Source organism: Malus domestica, chromosome 17 (genome assembly GCF_042453785.1).
Source record: "Malus domestica chromosome 17, GDT2T_hap1".
Taxonomy (NCBI): domain Eukaryota; kingdom Viridiplantae; phylum Streptophyta; class Magnoliopsida; order Rosales; family Rosaceae; genus Malus; species Malus domestica.
Genome location: NC_091677.1, coordinates 3,714,387 through 3,735,188, shown reverse-complemented (window position 1 = coordinate 3,735,188; position 20,802 = coordinate 3,714,387). Strand labels below are relative to the sequence as shown.

The following is a 20,802-nucleotide window of genomic DNA, read 5'->3' as shown; positions in this document are numbered from 1 at the left end:
CAAGTTCCTCCATATATTTAGTGTAGTCATTTTTGGAAGAACTACCTTTTTTCTTTGATGCCTTTTTACCTTGAGGCCTGGGGGAGTGACGAGTCGGTTGGGTCTCGGGCACTTGTTCAGGCGTCCCTCCGTGTCTTGAAATGTGTCGGCTTCTTGTTCGGCTGTGTCTGGTTCTGGCGAACTATGTAGACCCACGCCGTGCTTGACAACTTCTGGACCGGTTACCACAATTTTGTATTTAGGGCAATCTTTGACAATTTGCCAACATTCCCATATGGTGAATGATTTGTTCTGGTTCTTTGAATTGTAGAATGCTTGAGCTTGTAGTGTCTATAAAAATGTGGGATAAGATAGTGTTAAAAAATGCGGGTGTAACACAAATAAATAAATTAAAATATTGATATAGGTGAAATGCATATAAATTACATAAAAATGACATAAGAAATTAAATAAAAATTACATAAGAAATTAAATAAATTAAAATTTTGATGCAGGTGGAATGCATATAAAAATTACATAAGAAATAACATAAAAATTACATACGAAATTAAATAAATCAAAATATTGATGTGGGTGGAATGCGTAAAAATAAATAAAAATATTGTCACCTGATCCGCTAAACTTGTCCCACTACGGAGGTTATCGGAAGCATGAAAGATGACGTTTTTCCAACAAGTAAAGGATGCGTTGAGTTTTTTCGAACGACCTTGAAGACCTTGACTAGTTCTGGCGTCTTTTCCATGTACATCACAAAACGCTTTCGTAATTTTACTCCACATTTCTCGCTTATCCATCTCATTACCCGTAATTGGGTCATGAGTAGTGTGAACCCAACATTCACACAACGTAACATCTTCAATGAGCTTCCACGAAGACATTTTTCTCTCTTAAAGTGTAGAAAATATTGAAATGTGGTGTAAAGGTGGAAGATGAGGGTTAGGTATTTATAGAAAAAAAATAACATTTTTAAAAATTTTATGTATTTTTTAATAATTTTTCTGTATTTTTTAATAATTTTTAATATAGTTAATTAATCTGGACCGTTGGATTTGAAAAATATTCAAATCCAAGAGCCAAGGAGTTGCCACGTGGCCAATGGTCATATTTCTTATCGTTGGGCCTTTTTTTTTTAATTTTTTTAATTTTTTGTGAAAAAAATGTGGACCATTGATCTGTGATTGGACGATCTATTTTAAAAGTAAAAATTAATTTTTTTTACCGTTGGAAATCCAATGGTCTAGAAAAAATAGCCGTTGGAAATCCAATGGCAGAAAGTGAGCCACGTCGCCTACTTGTGGTGAGTTTTAAGTGCGCCTGCGACAGGGGTCCCGCCTCTGAAAAGCTATCGGGCACTCGCGCCACGGCCCCGTGAAATGCACACGCCAGGCAAACAGCCCGGCTTCTTGGTCAGTCTATTTTAGGCTGGCCCAGAGACCAGCTTGGGCTGGGGGCCAATCAAGTTGAAGGGGTGGAGTAAATTGATAGTGTGCTGGCCTTGATTTTAGACAAGGTGCTAGGCTATCCACCTCCGGTGGAACTACTCTAAGAGTATTCTAAAGCATTGTCATGTAGACAAGTTAATACAAATCTCAATACAACTACTTAGTATTACGATCTAGTTAGTGATATGTTTTTCTCACTTGTAAGTAAAGATTTTAGGTTCGATTCTCGCTAAAGGCGAATTTGAACTACATTATTATTAGTCCAGTGTGAGACTTAATCTATTCCCCTACTCCCTTAGTGTAGATAATATCGTTTGTTAATAAAAAAAATACACATCTCAAACTCAATGCATGATTTTGGAATTATCAAAAAAGTAATGCTAGGGAGGAGAGATTTTTCAGTATATCGGGAACACGGTTTGGTAAACCAAATGTAACAATACAATTGGTGTTTCTCAAGGGAGACCACAATTTGAGAAAATTTTCCGTATGCCGGAAACACGGCTCGATACACCAAGTGTTAAAATACAAGTAGTTGTAATTTTTTTTTCAAATATCCAATCAGTTGTATTATGACACTTGGCGTACCGTGTGGTGTTTTCAGCACACTGAAAAATCTCTCCATGATTTTAGACCATATTAGTGTACTATTTCATGTGGCAAGTGATGCATATAACTATCGTCCAATAAGATACATTTGATAATTGATGTGATATGTACACATCACGTCCCATCAAATGATACAAAAATGTAATATCTCAATAATTTTTCTGAACTAAGCTTTGGAAACTATTATTAGCATTCAAAAAATCTCATTATACACTCTTCAAAAGTGTATTTTTCTTTCTAGTTTTAAAAAGTTTGGAGTGTCAAATGAGATTTTTGGAATGTTAATAACAATTCTCTTAAACCTTAAGGAAAACTAATAAAAATGGCTAAAAAAACTTTGAGTTTTAATCAAAAGGACAAAAAGATGTTGTAAGTGAATAGTATAAGAAGTGAATTTTTAGAGTAAAATATCTTTTTTTGTTAAAATAAATAGTACTGAAAGTGTTTCGTTAAAAGCCTCTTAAACTTTAACCTACACTATTGCTTTTTACTTTGTTATATGCCGAGACTTCTCCCTAAATCCCAATCCCCAAATCCAAATGCATGGTTCGGCTTCCAATCCCAACCGCCAATAACTGTAATTCAAACTTTGGCTCCAAAAAGCAGCAATGTCTCCACCTCCTCAGCCTCTGCTCAACCTTCAAACACCTCTCTCAGATCCACGCCCAAATCCAAGTCTCCGGCTTTCGAAAAGACCACTTTCTCCTCACCCAGCTCGTCCGCTTCTGCGCCCTCTCTCCCGCCAAAAACTTCGCCTACGCCCGAACCCTCCTCCGCCACTCTGAGTCCTCACCGCCGTCGTCATGGAACTTCCTCATCCGCGGCTATGCCCCCAGCGACTCCCCCCGAGAGGCCATCTGGGTCTTTCGCGTGATGCTCCACAGCGGTGTTCGACCCAATCTGCTGACGTTCCCTTTCCTGATCAAGTGCTGCGCTTCGGCCGCTGCACTGAAAGAAGGGAAGCAAGTGCATGTGGGAGTTGTGAAGTGTGGGTTGGACTGTGATGTGTATGTTCAGAACAATCTGGTTCATTTTTATGGTGAGTGTAAGAAAATTAAGGATGCGCGGAAAGTGTTTGATGAAATGTTTGAGAGAAGTGTTGTTTCGTGGAATGCGGTTATAACCGCTTGCATTGAGAATTTCTGGTTCAACGAGGGGATTGAATACTTTGTGAAGATGAGGGATTGTGGGTTTGAGCCGGATGAGACTACGATGGTGGTTGTGTTGAACGCATCCTCAGAGCTTGGGAACTTGAGCATTGGGAGATGGGTTCATTCCCAAGTAATTGTAAGAGGGTTGGCTTTGAATTGTCAGTTGGGTACTGCACTTGTGGACATGTATGCAAAGTCTGGGGCTTTGGGTTATGCTAGGATAGTTTTCGATAAGATGGAGACGCGGAATGTGTGGACGTGGAGTGCCATGATTGTAGGGTTAGCACAGCATGGGTTTGCCAAGGAAGCCCTTGAACTTTTCCCGAAGATGCTGAGCTCACCAATAAACCCGAATTACGTCACCTTTCTTGGGGTTCTCTGTGCTTGTAGCCATGCTGGACTGGTGGAGGATGGGTACCGATTCTTTAATGATATGGAACACGTACATGGGATTACACCCATGATGGTGCACTATGGTGCCATGGTGGATATCTTAGGTCGTGCTGGCCGTCTCAACGAGGCTTATAGCTTCATGATGAGCATGCCCCTTGACCCCGATCCCGTTATATGGAGAACATTGCTTAGTGCATGCACTACTCATAGTGCCAAGGATAACAAAGGGGTAGGAAACAAAGTAAGAGAGAAGTTGCTTGAACTGGAGCCAAAGAGGGGTGGGAATCTTGTGATGGCCGCGAACATGTTTGCCGAAGTTGGGATGTGGGACAAAGCCGCAAATTTGAGGATGGTTATGAAAGAAAGACAAATGAAGAAGATGGCGGGGGAGAGTTGCGTTGAGTTAGGCGGGTCTATCCATAAGTTCTTTTCTGGCTTTGATTCCCAAGCTGATTATGAGGATGTCTACCAGATACTAGATGTATTGAGCTTGCACATGAAGTTGGTTAACATGTAATCAAAATCAGTAATCATGTAACCTCTTCTATTTCAAAATTCATTAATGGAATAGCGCATTGCTGATTTTTCGAAAGTGTTGTCCGTCATGGATAATATTCCTCTGTGTATCTCGAATTGTGATTTGTAGAATCGAAGAAACGATGAATTTTCAATCATATTAGATGTAATGCATTACATTCTGGAAAGGGTCTTCTCCGAGTTATTTGATCATTAATCAAATGAATTTCTTCGATAAAGAATCCTTTCGATCCCAAAGAAACAAAATAAAGGAAGCATCTGTAGTTTCAATAACTAAAAACACTCTTGTTTACAAACCCTAGACCTCTCAAACTCTGAGTCTGTTTTATCATTCTATGCAGATTGGTACAAACTGCAGCAGCTTGCAGATACACTATCCCGAAAGAAAGGAGGAATGAATTTGAAAACTGCCACCGAAACAAATATATTGGCCACAAAGAGAATCCGTTTACAAGTGCCCTATTATATCTACTAGAGATGTGTAAGTGCCGAATACAACAACTGCAGCACTCAGTGGTAATATAAGCCCTATCATCAACATCTCACATCCGAGGCGTCGATAAATACCAGAAATTTTAAGGTAGCACAAGCACGGCAATATAATCGAAGCTGTTACACTAAAAAATGCTCCGACAAGTGACATGAGATAAGCGAAAAATGGTATAGCCAAAGCTACTATAACGGTGCTCGTCACCAAGGTGGTGCTGGCTAGCATGCTGATGAGTCTCTTGTTGTAGTGACTCGGGAACCTCTTCTTTGCAGCATTCACAATTGGTGTAACCATCAAAGCATATTTGGATATGGGATTGATCAGCGTGGTGTATATCGCGACTTTTGAGCTGATTTTGTGTGTTGGGAGATTTAAAGTTATTTGTGATTGAACCGTAGATCCAAACATTAGGTACCCGAAAACTGCCATTGATGCGTAACAGATGGTGCACAAGATGAAGCACAGGAGAAGAACCTGCAACAAGGAAACAACAGATTGATAAAAATCCTGAAACAAAATAGAATGAATGTCACTTGGTAACAAGTTTCTGCTTACATTGGAGAACTGGCGTTTGTTTTTCATTGAAGTGTAGAGGGTCGGGAACACCGGATGCGCGCAGTAACAAAACGCGTACAAGCTAATAGCCGTAGGGATTCCATTCCACTTCAGTGGTGTGCCCTCTTCATGAAATCCAATTCCTTCAAAGGCACCAGTCCACAAAATCGAACCGAGGATGATGGCAGAGGCTAAAACTCCACTTGCAGATACGTAAGAAAGAAGGCTCAGGTTATCTAACCAAACCGTTGGCAGAATAATGAGGGCAACAACAATTATAAAGCACTGTTCTCCGCCAATTCTTAATCCGGCCACGTCTAATTCTACGCCAGGAAATAAATTGTTTAAGTTATCTCCTTCCAAAATTAGGAACCCCGTTGCAACCAAGTACAGTTCTACATTCATGACAATCGACAGCAGTATTCTTCCCTTCTTCCCGAATGCGCGTTCACCTATGTCCGGATAAGTTCTTATATCAGAATCCACATCCATGCATCTCTGGATTAACAAACCCGAGTAGAAGGCTGAAGCCGCAATTAAGAAAAGGAAGATCAAGCTTAGCCATCCTCCTGATGCTAGTGCATAAGGAACTGACAGTATTCCTACTCCTGAAAACCGAAAAGAGCACAATTTTGGGCATTAAAACCTTACTTTTCTTGAGCTAGAAGTGAAGAACATTTTAAATGCAAATGTAACGATATGAAATCATACACAGATCAGATGTCATGGTTCCACATGAACCTGGGTTGTGATTTTCACACCCCACTTTTCTCCAAATCCACTCTTCGTTTTTCTAGCCTTTAGATTGAATAAATCAAAGGAGAATCAAGGGACCAAAGAAAAAGGAGAGGTGCAAAAAGGAGAAAACAAGAGTGTGAAAATCACCATCTATAGTCTCAGATGAGGTTAGCTATCATCAGACTAACAGTATGAAAAATAAAATAAATTTGTTCATAACTAAACTTGCTGAGTGCAAAATGAAGAGGCAATATATTCTAGCAAGGAACACCAAAAAAGTTGTTAAGATGATAAGTTTATGCCTTAATTAAGCTTATTTAAAAAAATAACAATAATTTGAGAAGACGAATTTGACATAATTAATTAAGAAGTAGATAATTACCTGAGAGTGCATTGAGTCCATTGAAACAGGTTTTGAGGAAGGAGGTTGTGGCTGTAGTTTGGTGATGAAAGCTTGACTCTACTTCTTCTACTACCTTGCCTCCAGCTTGCTCATGCTGCCCCTCACCAAGAATAAGAGGCAAGCTCAAGGATGATGATTTTTCTAAAGGATCAGCATCCATGGAGAGAGAGAGAGAGAGAGAGAGAGAGAGAGAGAGAGTTGTCAAAAGAACTAGGAGTGAAGAGCAACAATGAATCCAGACACATGCAATATGTGTAAGCAGGGGTAGTGATATGTGTATATATATGGAGTTTTAGAAATAGTTTTCTAATTGTGTACTGTTTTTGTTTTCTCCTTAATAAAATTCATTAAGTTAATTCGGTGGAAGTTATAATAATATATAACAGAAGGAAGAGCAACAATGAATCCAGACACGTGCAATATGTGTAAACAGGGGTAGTGATATGTGTATATATATGGAGTTTTAGAAATAGTTTTCAAATTGTGTACTGTTTTTGTTTTCTCCTCATTAAAATTCATTAAGTTAATTCGGTGGAAGTTATAATAATATATAACAGAAGGCTTAATTACAAGATTTTGGCCTTTGATCGAGAGAACAACTTACATGGAATGAATTCATAGTCACATAATTTTCCAATTTAGTAATACATTGTCATGTAGAAAAAAATTTACACATAATAATGCATTACTGAAAAAAAACACACCACGTAACTATAAACCCATTTCATGTAAGTCTTTCTCCTCAATCAAAACTGACGTGCAGACTGAGGAAGACCACCACTTACGTTATTATTGAAAGAGACTTATCTTTGCCACTGATAATTTTTATATGAAAACAACAGAACAGCATGTGCAACATAATTTGTAAACAGTAATAGAAAAACAGATGGAAGGTTGAATAATTTATTGTATCATGCCAACTCTGCTGCTGTATAAAAGCCAATATTCTGGGAGCCTCCAACCGAAGGGTCTAAAGGGTCAAGAGGGTTAAAAATAGTTTGAAAATCGTCTCTAATCAAGGGCTAAGTCAAATGGCTCGTGGACCATACTGAACAAAAAAGGGTCAAAGAACCAACCGGCTGGCCCAACTCAGCCAGCTAGCCCCGGGCTAGCCAGAATTTTCATTATTTTTGTCGGTTATATCCAACAGAATTGTACTTATTCCTATCGATTATATCTGACAGGAATGGTAGGCCTTTTTTTTGTTTACAAATTAAATTTTTTTTTTTAACAATTCTATTTTTTCCTATACCTTCCTAAGCCATTATACAACATTAAATTAAATTAAGTAACATGAAACAACATTAAATAACATTAAATTTAAATAATAAATTATATTTGACCCTCGGTTGGAGACGATTTTTGTGATAGGGCTAAAACGAGCCATATGGCCTTTTGGCGCTCGGTTGGAGATGAAGGCAAATATGATAATGTAATATTTATTAAAATATTAATATCTTAGAGGATCAGATGACTAAAACGAGCATCTGATTCTCGTTTGGTTAGAGATGGTCTAACATTGTATTCTACTCATATAATTCAAGTTGCTCTTGCAGTGCAGCTATATGCAGTTCTTGACTCCAAAAAGAGGCTGACATTTGGATACAAAACCCTTTTCATTGGATATAAAGGGAGTATAGTGGGTTGGTGAAGCTACCTACCTTACTTCTTTTTCAAACACATGATATCTTTCTCTCTCTCTCTCTCTCTCTCTCTCTCTCTCTCTCTGTTTGTTTTTTTTTTTTTTTCATATCTGTGTTTAGATTAATAAAAACAATTAGGTCAGAAGCCTCATTAGGCGTGCTGCATGCACTACTTTAAACTAGTCATGGAAGAAAAATTAAATCAAATAATGGCTTTATAAAATTTCGTCCAGTCTGTGGATCTGCAAATCAAAGATTCCAAAGGGATCAGGAGTCCCAATGCAAATAAAATGTTATTTAGCAGATAATTTATGGAAAATTTCACTTTTGAAAGAATATCTTTAGCATTTATCTACAAACAAAGAGAGCAAAAAAAAAAAACATTTCTCCTACATACTCATGCATGTTTATTTTTTGCCGTCCTCAAATTTCATAGATAAGCAGAAAAAGAAAAAGGAAAACTAATAAAAATGATTTGAAAATTTTAAGTTTTAACGATAAGAACAAAATAAAGAATAAATGAATAGTATCAGAATTAATTTTTTAGTGTAAAAATATGATTTTTCGTTAAAATGAACAATACTGGAAATTTTTCATTAAAGTTCCCAAAAGAAAATAATTGTGATGAAATAATGTCCCAAAAGAAAAACCCAAACCAGCTAGGGTTTGAACGAAAACATAAATTTAGATCAACTCGATCTCTCTTATTATTGCTTATTGATTTTGAATTTGATGCTCACTTCCGAACAGAAAGCGGATCAAGACGAAGAACGTACCTGAAAAGTCATTTAGTCCATTAGAGCAAGCCGTGTAAAATGAGGTGCGCACGTCATCGTCATGTAATTTGTCGTGGTTTTCATGCAGGAGAAATCCATCACGGTTTCCCGCCTCCATGACCCAGATTCAGAGGGACACAAATAGACACAGAAAGAGACAAAGAAAAGACTGTAAGTTGTTTGCTTTGATGGGCGGCTCTAAAGGAAGAAGAAAAACCTGGACATTGCACACTTCATACACATTAATGTATAAAGGGTAGTGTATTTTTAACTTAATCAACTATAATCATGGCTCTGGTGAATCAGTCTCACCCCACTTCTCCATTCTTTGGGAGGAGGCTGGAAAAGGAATTGGATCATCTTCTGAGCACAAGGAGCGGATCCTTAACACAAGTGGGCCGTTGGATTTTCATCAAACGATATTATTATAACTTTAAATGGATCTCCTGTTTGTAGTCGTTGAATTTTTATCTAACGGTCCATATGTGTTGGTCAGGAAGATTCACTCCTTGTGCTCAAGAAAGGATCCAATTCCGCTTGAAAACACCCCACAAACAAGGCTCAAGGCCCCCAATCACTGCTGCACCACATCATCAAAACAATGATGTGGTATGACAATCATGGATTTTGAATGATATTGAGAATTTTTTTTTTTAATGTGACAGTCGTATATTATTAATTCACGAATTATAATAAGAGTAAATGATATAGTTCATATGTAAATAGTTGATTAATACTGAAGTGTGTCAGTCATGTTCAATTAAGTTTAAATTTAATAACATCACTCAACATGCATGAATCATATTTAACATCATTTATCATAAAATAAAATTATTGTACTGTAGAGAAAAAGTTAAAGCCTGGATTATATAATTTGTTATATGCTGAAAGGATAAGGATAGGTATCGTATCGTGTTGATCTGGAAAAGAAAATCTAGCTGATAGGGTTGGATTTTCATTGAAAACTCGTATGTGGGAGAGTACTAGTTGCCAGTTGCTACATATATGTTCAATTAATCCCACTAGTTCAATCATTAGCAATATTTAGCAATTTCTATTTGCTTTTTTCTTTTACCTTTTTTGTCGTTTTGAGACTAAAAAAGTTAGGAATAGATAGAAGAATGGTTGTACACACGTTGATGGAACATGCTTGTATGTTTTGCTCTTTCTGGAATAATTGTAGCTAAGCCCAAGGGAAAACAACATATGATGGGCCACAAGCTTATTGTATCAGACTGCTTGTCTTCTTAATAGTTGGATCTCCAAGTTTTTAGAATGCTCCAATTTAACTTGAGCATCTAAATCTGGATCGAACAAAAACATTTTCAAACAAAGTTCTAGCATCATGCCAAATGTGTCTGAAAAAGAAGAGCAAAGCAAATGAAGCATGTCCAAAAGTAAACCAATCCCTTGGACTGCTAAGAAAAACACCATCGGATTTCAACATAGCATGATCTAATTAAAAAATCTCACCCAATTGAGCACGTCTAACATATTTTTTCATAGTGGCGGGATCATTATAACTACTCCGTTGAGTTCACCGCCATAGAACTCAACAGTTACACCTACTTGTTCAACACTATATTTAAGTTCTGCCCTTTCTTAAGGAACATCGGCTCTAACAATTCCGTCTTGATCTACCAAAACAACCGGAAATGTTCTAAGGAGGTCCTACTCTAAACATTTACAAATAGGTCCAGGTGAGTCATAAAGGAACTGATATCTAATACCATCTCAAACCGAAGGGTCTAAAGGACCAGAGGGCCGAAAAACACCCGAAAATCGTCTTCAACCGAAGGCTAGGCCAAAGGGATCGTGGGGTGGGCCTCATTGAACAAAAAAGGGTCAAAGGGTCAATCGGCTGGGGCAAATGATCCAGCCAGCCAGCCAGCCAGCCCCGGGCTGGACTAGAAAATTGAGCATTCCTGTCGAATATAAGCAACAGGAATTCTAGGCCAAATTTTCAAATGCAACGACTAGCTGACGTCAGCTAGCCATTAATTTTTATTTACAGTTTTATTTTTTATTTTTTTTATTTTTACAATTTTTTTTCCTATAACTTCTATTTTTAAATTCTATTTTTTTTTCTATAACTTCCTATAACTTCTATTTCACAAAATTTGTTTCATATATCTTTTTTTAAATTCTATTTTTTTTCCTATAACTTCTATTTTACAAAATTTGTTTCATAGTTTTTTTAAATTCTATTTTTTCCCTATAACTTCCTAAGCCATTATAGAACATTAAATTAAATTAAGTAACATGAAATAATAAATTATAGAACATTAAGTTGTAGTTTTTAAACATAAGTTGTAGTTTTTTAAATTTAAGTTGTAGTTTTTAAATTTAAGTTGTTGTAGTTTTTAAATTTAAATAATAAATTATGTTTGGCCATTTGGTCCTTGGTTGGTGACGATTTTTTGTGACAGGGCTAAAACGAGCCTTATGACCCTTTAGCCCTCAGTTGGAGATGGACGCAAATATGACAATGTACTGTTCATTAAAATATTAGGCCATCTCCAACCGAAGGCTAGCCAGATGACTCGTTTTAGTCCTCTGGCCTCCAAGATATTAATATTTTAATGAATAGTACATGGCCATATTTGCCTCCATCTCCAACCGAGGGCCATAGGACTCTTTTTAGCCTTGTCACAAAAAACGGTCTCCAACCGAAGGCTAAATGGCCATAGGACCAAACATAAATTATTATTTAAATTTAAAAACTACAACAACTTAAATTTAAAAAACTACAACTTATGTTTAAAAACTACAACTTAATGTTCTATAATTTATTATTTCATGTTACTTAATTTAATTTAATGTTCTATAATGGCTTAGGAAGTTATAGAAAAAAATAGAACTTAAAAAAACTATGAAACAAATTTTGTAAAATAGAAGTTATAGGAAAAAAATAGAATTAAAAAAAAATATATGAAACAAATTTTGTAAAATATAAGTTACAGAAAAAAAAAAAAAAAACTGAAGTTATAAGAAAAAAAAATTGTAAAATAATAATAATAATAATAAAACAGTAAAAAAAAAATTCAAACATAACGGCTAGCTAACATCAACTAGCCGTTGTATTTGAAAATTTGGCCTAGAATTCCTGTCGGTTATATCCGATAGGAATGCTCAATTTTCTGGCCTAGCCCGGGGCTGGCTGGCTGGCTCATTTGGGCCAGTTGGTTGGCCCTTTGGCCCTTTCTTGTCCAGTGAGGCCCACTAGCCCTCGGTTAGAGACGGTTTTCCGGAGTTTTTCGGCATTCTGGCCTTCTGGACCCTTCAGTTGGAGATGGTCTTAGGCCATCTCCAACCGAAGGCTGGCCAAATGGCTCGTTTTAGCCTTCTGGCCTTCTGGACCCTTCAGTTGGAGATGGTCTTAGGCCATCTCCAACCGAAGGCTGGCCAGATGGCTCGTTTTAGCCCTCTGGCCCTCCAAGAAATTAATATTTTAATGAACCGTACATGGTCATATTTGCCTCCATCTTCAACCGAGGGCCATATGACTCGTTTTAGCCCTGTCACAAAAAATCATCTCCAACCGAGGGTCAAAGGCCATAGGGCCAAACATAATTTATTATTTAAAAACTACAACTTAAATTCAAATCCAATGGCTAAGTGACGTTAGCATGACGTCAGGTAGCCGTTAGATTTGAATTTTTTTTTTTTGCTATAAATAAGGTGGATATTAGGTTATAATTCACACAACTTTGAAGTCAATCTATTTCAATTCAATCTATTTCAATTCAAGTTTGCAATGAATTCCAACTTTGGATTCCAACTGGGGATCCTCATCCAATTCCAAATTGGATGTAAAATGGGCGCAAATGAGTTGAGAAGATAAGGAGTCTGATAAAGAAGTTCAAGTAAGGCGCAACAAACAAAAAAGAGCAGCAGCCATGGTTGCGACCATGGTGTGTCAGCCAACTGAGGAACAACATCAATGGGGTGGCTCTGTTGCTAGTCGCTCTTACAAACCACGAAACAGAACGATGACAGATGCCAATCTGATGAACAACTACTTCAACCCCAACTCGGTAGTATCTCTATAAATGAGTACATGAGACGCTATATAATGATATGTTCCCGTGCCATAAACAAGTACCTACAACATGATCTTGTTGCACATCTTTGGGCCAAATGAAGCATGGAGTAGTGACACACCCCAACCTGAAAAGTTCCATTGGACTCCGAATCGAGTTGTGCTGGCTGACACCTGAAGGGTGACGAAGCCATAAAGTGTAGTGTAGTGAAAAAAGAATGTGAATAAATTTAAACCTAAAAGTGCCTAAACAAAAGAGTGCACGGGTGAGCGGGATTGAACCATTTTCACACGTGATGTTAGAGTATAAGACAGTATAATGAATAGGATGAAGGTTATACCACTGAAGGTAACCATCTCCTGAGATTTTCCAGAATCCTTGTAAATACGTAAGCTACTAAACTTGGAAGGGTGAAAAACAAAGTTGAGTGGGTCAGCAAAACAACGTTTTGTAAAAACCTTTATTTTCGAATATAATAACCCATCACTGTAAAACAAGTATAGTTTCCTTAAAACATACTATGTAAGTATGTAAACAATAATACGACAACATTATAACAAGAAATATGTCAAGTCATGATAAATAAATGCCACAGTAATAAAATCATGTGATAATCAAGTATAGCTAAGTGCTCATCCATCTAAGCTGACACACGAGTTCGAACAGATAATTTCTGATACGAACAAGACTGGGTGTAATCAATATGCTCTAGTACTACGATCACGTGAAAGCTGGTGTAGGAGCACGGTCACATACAAGTCGGATTGCCTAATGCAATCTACCAGACAAGAATGGCACCTAACTTGGATCCAAAGAGAGCGAACGGTGCGATGTGAACATACACGTGAAGGACTGGCCTTGACCCTGGGGCGAGTACTAACACCGGTGCAGGAAGATGAACATGTACAAATGTGTATGAATGTCATGACAATAATATCTCAACCATATAACAGCATTTATCACATTTAATATCATAATAACGGATACTTGGCAATATAAGCGAAAAAGTGAAGTAACTACACATTTAGGGAAACTATCAATATGTATAGGTATAAAATAAATTGCCCATTCACAGATACGTAGTCGAAATGAAGCCTCCTAGCCTTGCTTGACCTCGTACGTCCTCGGGATACGTTTCCCCTATATGTGAAATTACTTATTAACTTAGTTTAATAACACATACACGGAAACTTAAATAAAACCTCTGTAGATTGCTCAAACATAGGGCTTGAATACATGAAATCGATCTACTCGACATCACGGACCTACACAAATAGACAGAAGGTCAATCGGAGGCTGGACGCGCCGCCACGCGCCTCCACAAGTGGCTGCACTGGCAGCCATGCGCTGCACATGCCGACCATGCTGGGCTTTCCACTCGTGCCCATGCGCCTGCGAGTACGGCTGTACTCGCCTTTCTCACAAGCTCCTGCGTTTTGTAGGTTGAAGGTCCAACTTTCAGAGCTCCTAACGAGCTCGATTCTTAATCAAATTTAATTCTACAAAGACCAATTTGCAGCTAGGAATGTAGTAAAACGATATATGATCACATAAAGTTTAAATATGGTCCGTGCTGTCAAGGAATTTGGCCTAAAAGTGGCCAAATGGCCACGATCAAACTTTTTCAGAAATTTGGGAATTTTTTCTCAACTTTCAGAGTTGATTCCTAACTCGATAGTTAATCAAACTCAATCATTCAAAATCCATTTTGAAGTTAGGAATATAGAGAACAAGTCTATACCTATTAGGAATCCAGTCGTAGTCGAGGTTGGTCGGAAAAATGAGTTGAAAGTGACCAAATGGTCACAGTTCCTTTGCTGGAAAACTGAGCAGTCTTTCCCCCCTCGAGCTTTCTGTGCTAAAACGTTCGTTCAAAACATGAACACGAGGTCAATATCAACCCATATGAATGAAATGAAGGTTCTTAGGATTTACCGAGGCTTACCTAAGCCGTGAACGGCCTGAAAATCGTTGAACCAAAACTCACTGAGTCATACTTTCCGAGTTAGTGAGTCAAAACTCATCCGTTCTCAAATCTGGTTGCATGGTTGTGTTCGTGGGGTTGAGGGGGATTCAATGGTGTAGGTTGCAGGTCTCGCTTGTGACTTTTGAGGGTGGTTTTTCTTTGTTGCAGAGAGCGAGAGAGTGAAAATGAGACCTTCGGGGGAGAGAGAGAAAGAGAAAGTTGAGTTTTTTATTGGTGGCTATTGTGAGTGTGAAGGTCATTGATTGGATACCAAATTGAGGGAACAAGTGATTGGGTGCCACAAGGAAGGAAAGGATGTGAGTGGTGGAGAGGAAAAGAAGGAAAAAACAAAAGTTTGATGGTTGATGGGTGTGAAAGAAGGGGACCGGATCCCTTTTAGGGATTAGATGGATTTGTACAATTTTAATTATACAAAATCTATCCTTTTGACAGTGTTTCGACACTGTAAATTTGCACGTGCGTGTACAAAAATACATGTAGTTAACGTACTTTAACAGAGCGTAGCTTTCTCATTACAGATCTGATTCAAGTCTAACACGCACTTACGCGTTCGTGGCAATGAGTACTAATTTAATACAAAACCAAGAAAATGAAACTGAAAGCTGAAAACCACGTCCACGTTAGATTCCACTTTTGTCCAAAAAGGGGTAAAATCGTTAGTTCACACCAATGGAAAAGAAATTTCAGTGAAAAGTAGGGATGAGTCGTCACAAGTAGGCGTTTAAGTTTTATGTTGTTAAATGTTCTTAAAAATGTTGTTTAAGTTTCATGCTGTTAAATGTCTTTTTTATGTTGTATAATTTTTATGTTGGTTAATATTATTTAATGTTTTTTCATATTGTTTAATGTTGTTTTATGTTACTTAATTTAATTTAATGTTGTATGATGGCTTAGGAAGTTATAGGGAAAAAATAGAATTTAAAAAAAAATATGAAACAAATTTTGTAATATAGAAGTTATAGGAAGTTATAGAAAAAAAATAGAATTTAAAAATAGAAGTTATAGGAAAAAAAAATTGTAAATAAAAATAAATAAATAAAACTGTAAATAAAAAAATTCAAAAATAATGCCTAGCTGACGTCGGCTAGCCGTTGGATTAAAAAATTTGTTTAAGAATTCCTATTAGATATAACCGACATGATTAATAACAATGATGTCGGTTATATCTGACATCAATTCTTAAATTTCTGGCAATTCCTGGGCTGGCTGGCTGCATTGGGCCAGCCCTTTGGCCATTTCATATTCCGTGGGGCCCACGAGCCCTCTGGCCTAACCCTCGATTGGAGACATTTTCGGGCTATTTTCGACCATCTGATCCTCTGGACTCTTCGGTTAGAGATAACCTTAATATCTTGGAGGGCCAGAGGGCTAAAACAAGCCATTCAGTTGGAGATGGCTTAAGAGGATATTGAAAGACCTATAGACAATAAATTCTTGTGTCTGTACGCGCGTATACAATACATGAGGGTGGAATTGGAACGTGGTTAATGAGGTTCATATGTTGATTGATTGGGAGGGTTTACGAGAAAACCTGATTGACAACTTTCATTCTCTTGGTATGAATTTGAGCAGTTGTAGATCAATGATAAGACACTTAGTAAGATACGAGTTGAAACATATTTTTAAGGGGAGTAGGATTCTCTCCCTTTATATTATCATTTTCTTCCTTCTCCTCTCACTTTTCTTTTTTGCTTTTTTCTCTATATAAAAATTTCAAAATAAAATATTGACGTGGTTTATTCGTAACTGTTTAAATATGAGAGAAGGGAAGATGAGAGAGATAGAAGGAGAAAAAATCCTACTCCAAAGTGAACTGTGTTGTTGACCAAATGGCGAATTAGAGTTTTAACATGGAACAACTTTGAGTTCAGTGATCCTCCTACCAAGGTTGGGTCAGCTCTTATGACTGATTTATTTGGTGCTTGTAAATTGCGTTATGCTTGCATTAATGCTTTTTTTTTTTTAATTGAACTGATCCGTCAAGTTAGGTTTAATTTTTTGGGGTTGAGACCAAAGGAATATGTACTAGTGGAGACTATACCTACTGACACTAACTAAGCCACACACGACTGTGCCTACTAGTGAGACCAAAATACTGTAAAATAACATATGAGATTATACCTAATGACACCAAAGATTTTCCAGACGGTCCTCTCTTTGACCATGCTCATCACTTGCTAACTAGAAACACCAAACAGCAAAATTGCAGTTAATTGTACTTGTAGACATAATAACCACGACATATCAATAATCATAACAATAATATTTGACAAAAGTGTAACTTCATAATGTCAACTTAACAATAATATCGATAGTTTCTAAATGACATGTTAACTGCATGTCTTTTTTTATAAATAAAGTTAGCCGCAACATAAATATCTCTCTCTAAATAATATAGTCATTTTCGCAACCTTATTTTATTCTCTTCTTTTCCATCAATCAAAGTCTCCCCACATAGGGCAATGAATTGTTGGACTCTATATGTAGTGATCAACTAAGCTCTTACTAGGAACCAAACCAGCCTGGAGGATGACATAGTTATCCGTCAAGAGCTGCTGCAACCATTGCACTACTTAGTTTCTTCCATCACTAGTTTATAATTTTTTTGTATTCCAGGTTTTTTATTGTGAATCGAGAAATGGCTCCAATTGATCAGTTAGCCTCTCCAGAAAACCACCCGGCAACCTCCCAAAATCCAAACACATATGATCACAATCCGCAGTCACCGATTGTTGAACAACCATATTACCCACATGGCTTTTTCAAAAAGGTACAAACATTGTATATATACTTCTGCTATTGTTGCAACCATATACTTTCATCATGTTCTTCAATTATCCAACTTCGCAGATAGAATACTGTACTTCTCCTTGAACTCAAGTTCGAATCTTCTTTCCCACAGTTTAAATGAATTAATGTAACTCAGTAGAAAAATTATCCAACTTCATATGTGTGTGTGTGTGTATATATATATATATATGTTTGCAGGTGGTTGCAGAGATGATAGCAACGTATATGTTGGTGTTTGCCACGGCTGGCTCGGCTGCTCTTGCTGCCAGCGACGAACACCAAGTCTCAAAGCTTGGAGCTTCTATTGCAGGAGGGCTCATCATAACCGTGATGATCTATGCGGTCGGCCACATCTCCGGTGCACACATGAACCCGGCCGTCACTCTTGCTTTCGCCGCCGTTAGGCACTTTCCATGGAAACAGGTACACTTACAGCTAGCCTTCTGAGGTCCCCATGTTTCTGTTTTGTTATGGAGCACTTAGAAAGTTAATGGAATTGCAAATTTTTTATTTTATTTCCTCGTTTCGGAACTATGTGTGCAACGTGACTTATGGGCAATATAATGCCATAGAAAGCCCCATGAAACTCGCATGATAGATGCTTGTGTATGGTCCAAACTAAGGCCCATTTGGGCCCACGGCCAAGTATATAAAAAATTATTACAAAATTCAGATAAGAGGGATTAAAAATGAATGAGATAATCAAGAGATCCTCTCCGGATCTCTTTCACCAAAGTCATCGGATCAAGTAATTCGGGCCTTTCAAATTTCATCCAATGACAAAAAAATTATTACAGCTTTTAAGAGGGTCAAAACATGTGGGTCGTTGGATGAAATTTGAAAGGTCCGAATCACTTGATTCAGTGGCCTTGGTGGAAGAGATCCGGAGCTCTTCTCTTAAAAATGCACTACAAGATCATTTAAGAATATGTAAGAGGAATTTACAAATAACACCTTCCAATGAGTGATTTGCAAATTCTTTTCACATGTCTTTGTACTGCACATGTAATGTATTTTTAATCCCTCTGATCTACATGTAACGTTAGGGAGACCAAATTTGTAAACCAATAATGTTGTGGTAGATGATTAGATTATTACTTAATTATTGATTAACGTGCTTATTTTCTATTGATGACACATTATTTAACTTGATCTCAATCTCTTTAATACTTGTAAGTCCCTCACCCAAAGATTTTATAAGGCTTTTCTAGCTCAAGTAATAAAGAGCATTTACTTTTATACACATGATTCTAAATTCAATTCCCCCACCCTTCGAGAAAAAAAACCCAAAAAGTTTATAAAATACTTGTGTGTGGTTTCTTATCTAAGTACAAATGTGAGTTAGTCCAATTAAGTAGATGTGTGCTCATCCCCTTACAAGTTCAAATTCTTTTACCAGTAATTTGAATATTTTGAAATTTAGTCTCCTGAAGCTACAAACAAGGTAATTTAGTTGTATTCCTCTATACTTATATGTGAAAGGTCTATGAAGTTCGACTTGCTTTTATGACAAGTTCAATACTTAGTTATTATTCTTGGGTAGTGCTATCCATACTTTTACTTATCACACACTCTTCTCAATTTTCGATCGTTGGATCGAATGAATTAAAAAAAGTTAATGGCTAAAAGTTAACAAGAGTGTATAGAAAGTAAAAATGAATGAGTGAACAGCACTATCCTTATTCTTAACTCTTTTTGTGGCTTAATCCAATTCTCTCTCATTTTCAAGAGATACCATTGTATGAATAAAAAAAATTAAAAGCATATAAAAGTTCCCAAAAGGCTTTTGGAGCCCTGAAGTAATAAAAAAGAATTTGGACTGCCAAATCTTTATTGTGATTTTTAGGAATTGTATACCATGTACATTCATGGTCCTCTTTTCAACAAGTTAGTCAGTTGGTGTAGTGGTTTAGGAATGTATACCATATACTTTTGTACCACAAATACTTATGGACCTTTCTTTTCAGGTCCCAATTTATGCAGTAGCTCAACTAGCAGGATCAATATCTGCCTCGTTTACCCTGTATGTACTGTTGCACCCAATTAAACAACTAGGCACCACATCACCTTCTGGATCAGAGACCCAAGCTTTGATCGCAGAGATAATCATGACATTTTCCATGGTGTTCATCGCCTCTGCCGTCGCAACTGATACCAAAGCTGTACCGTTTCCACAGATATTTATATTGACATGAATTTCTATCTCTTTTCTTCGACCAAAAAAAAAAAAAACAACGAAATTTAAACTCTTTATGTGACATTTCAATGGGGTCTGTTCACAACAGGTAGGAGAACTAGCAGGGATCGCAGTTGGCTCCGCGGTTTGCATAACTTCAATTTTTGCCGGGTAAGTAAAAGATTATGGAGATGCACACAAACAGGACTGGTTACAAACATGCAATAAAAAACAAAAAACGAGAGACTAGACAAACATGTCGTGCATATATTTAAGCAAGTGAAACAGCTAACATGCATGGTTTTTGTGAATACACAGACCAATATCAGGTGGATCAATGAACCCAGCAAGAACAATAGGGCCAGCAATCGCTAGTGCATACTACAAAGGAATATGGGTCTATGTCGTTGGACCAGTGATAGGAGCCCTACTTGGTTCATGGTCCTACAGCTTCATTCGGGTCAGCGATAACCCCATCCAGGCAGTTTCACCACCCTCATTCGCATTCAACCTTCGTCGAATCAAGAGCGACAGCAACGGACAACTTACCTTCAGAGACCCTCTGGATTCAGCTTGAAATTTCTGAGTACAGATCAATATAATTATATGGACTTCCAAAAGTCAGCAAATAGTGTAAAGAAACTTACGCATACCAGAAAACTCTCTGGATTGAAGATAATGCTCTTCGTTCAATTATCTGTTTATATATATATATATATATATATCCCAACCAATCTATCGCCCAACTCAAACATTTTGTTCCTTAGGATGCAAGCAATATAAAATGTTATGTGAAACGACAGCTCAAAGTGAATTTGATATCAGTAGTTCCAGTTATAATCCATTAACAGCAATCAACCAACCTTATGCTTACGAACTGGGCATCTTTCGCGGTCCTTCTGTTCACGTAATGTCCCACGGCTGAAACGTTCTTTAAGTCTACAATGACATCAAGCATAAAAGGATGATGGTCAAAGGAATACAAAAGATGCGTAAACTGATATGATATAAAATTAGAATTTAGCTCTACCATTCATTGAAAAAAGTACCTAGGGCGCAACTATGAAGA

The 20,802-nt window shown here is 37.2% G+C and overlaps 3 protein-coding genes across 7 annotated transcripts; 2 read left to right on the top strand and 1 right to left on the bottom strand.

Moving 5' to 3' along the window:
* Nucleotides 1–2,534: 2,534 nt before the first annotated feature.
* Nucleotides 2,535–4,187, top strand: LOC103416994 (pentatricopeptide repeat-containing protein At2g36730). Its single transcript, XM_008355202.4, has one exon. The coding sequence runs from the start codon at nucleotides 2,595–2,597 to the stop codon at nucleotides 4,110–4,112; it is 1,518 nt and encodes a 505-aa protein (XP_008353424.1). The 5' UTR covers nucleotides 2,535–2,594; the 3' UTR covers nucleotides 4,113–4,187.
* Nucleotides 4,188–4,527: 340 nt separating this feature from the next.
* LOC103416993 (amino acid transporter AVT1I-like) lies at nucleotides 4,528–14,976 on the bottom strand. 5 transcript variants are annotated; one of them, XM_070817302.1, is made up of 6 exons: nucleotides 14,726–14,975; nucleotides 14,522–14,633; nucleotides 8,738–8,849; nucleotides 6,298–6,459; nucleotides 5,178–5,785; nucleotides 4,528–5,096 (listed from the first exon to the last, which is right to left on the bottom strand). In XM_070817302.1, exons 5-6 carry the CDS (start codon nucleotides 5,667–5,669, stop codon nucleotides 4,581–4,583), a joined length of 1,008 nt encoding a protein of 335 aa, XP_070673403.1. In that variant the 5' UTR covers nucleotides 5,670–5,785; nucleotides 6,298–6,459; nucleotides 8,738–8,849; nucleotides 14,522–14,633; nucleotides 14,726–14,975; the 3' UTR covers nucleotides 4,528–4,580. The 5 variants fall into 5 exon arrangements, with proteins under 5 accessions (XP_070673403.1, XP_070673404.1, XP_070673405.1 ...); XM_070817303.1 differs by having other exon boundaries at nucleotides 14,522–14,638; nucleotides 14,726–14,974; XM_070817304.1 differs by lacking the exon at nucleotides 8,738–8,849 and having other exon boundaries at nucleotides 14,726–14,976.
* Nucleotides 14,977–17,289: 2,313 nt separating this feature from the next.
* Nucleotides 17,290–20,463, top strand: LOC103404445 (aquaporin NIP2-1-like). The gene is made up of 5 exons (XM_008343355.4): nucleotides 17,290–17,537; nucleotides 17,756–17,980; nucleotides 19,525–19,719; nucleotides 19,843–19,904; nucleotides 20,052–20,463. The coding sequence occupies exons 1-5, from the start codon at nucleotides 17,406–17,408 to the stop codon at nucleotides 20,308–20,310; spliced, it is 873 nt and encodes a 290-aa protein (XP_008341577.1). The 5' UTR covers nucleotides 17,290–17,405; the 3' UTR covers nucleotides 20,311–20,463.
* The last annotated feature ends 339 nt before the right edge of the window (nucleotides 20,464–20,802 follow it).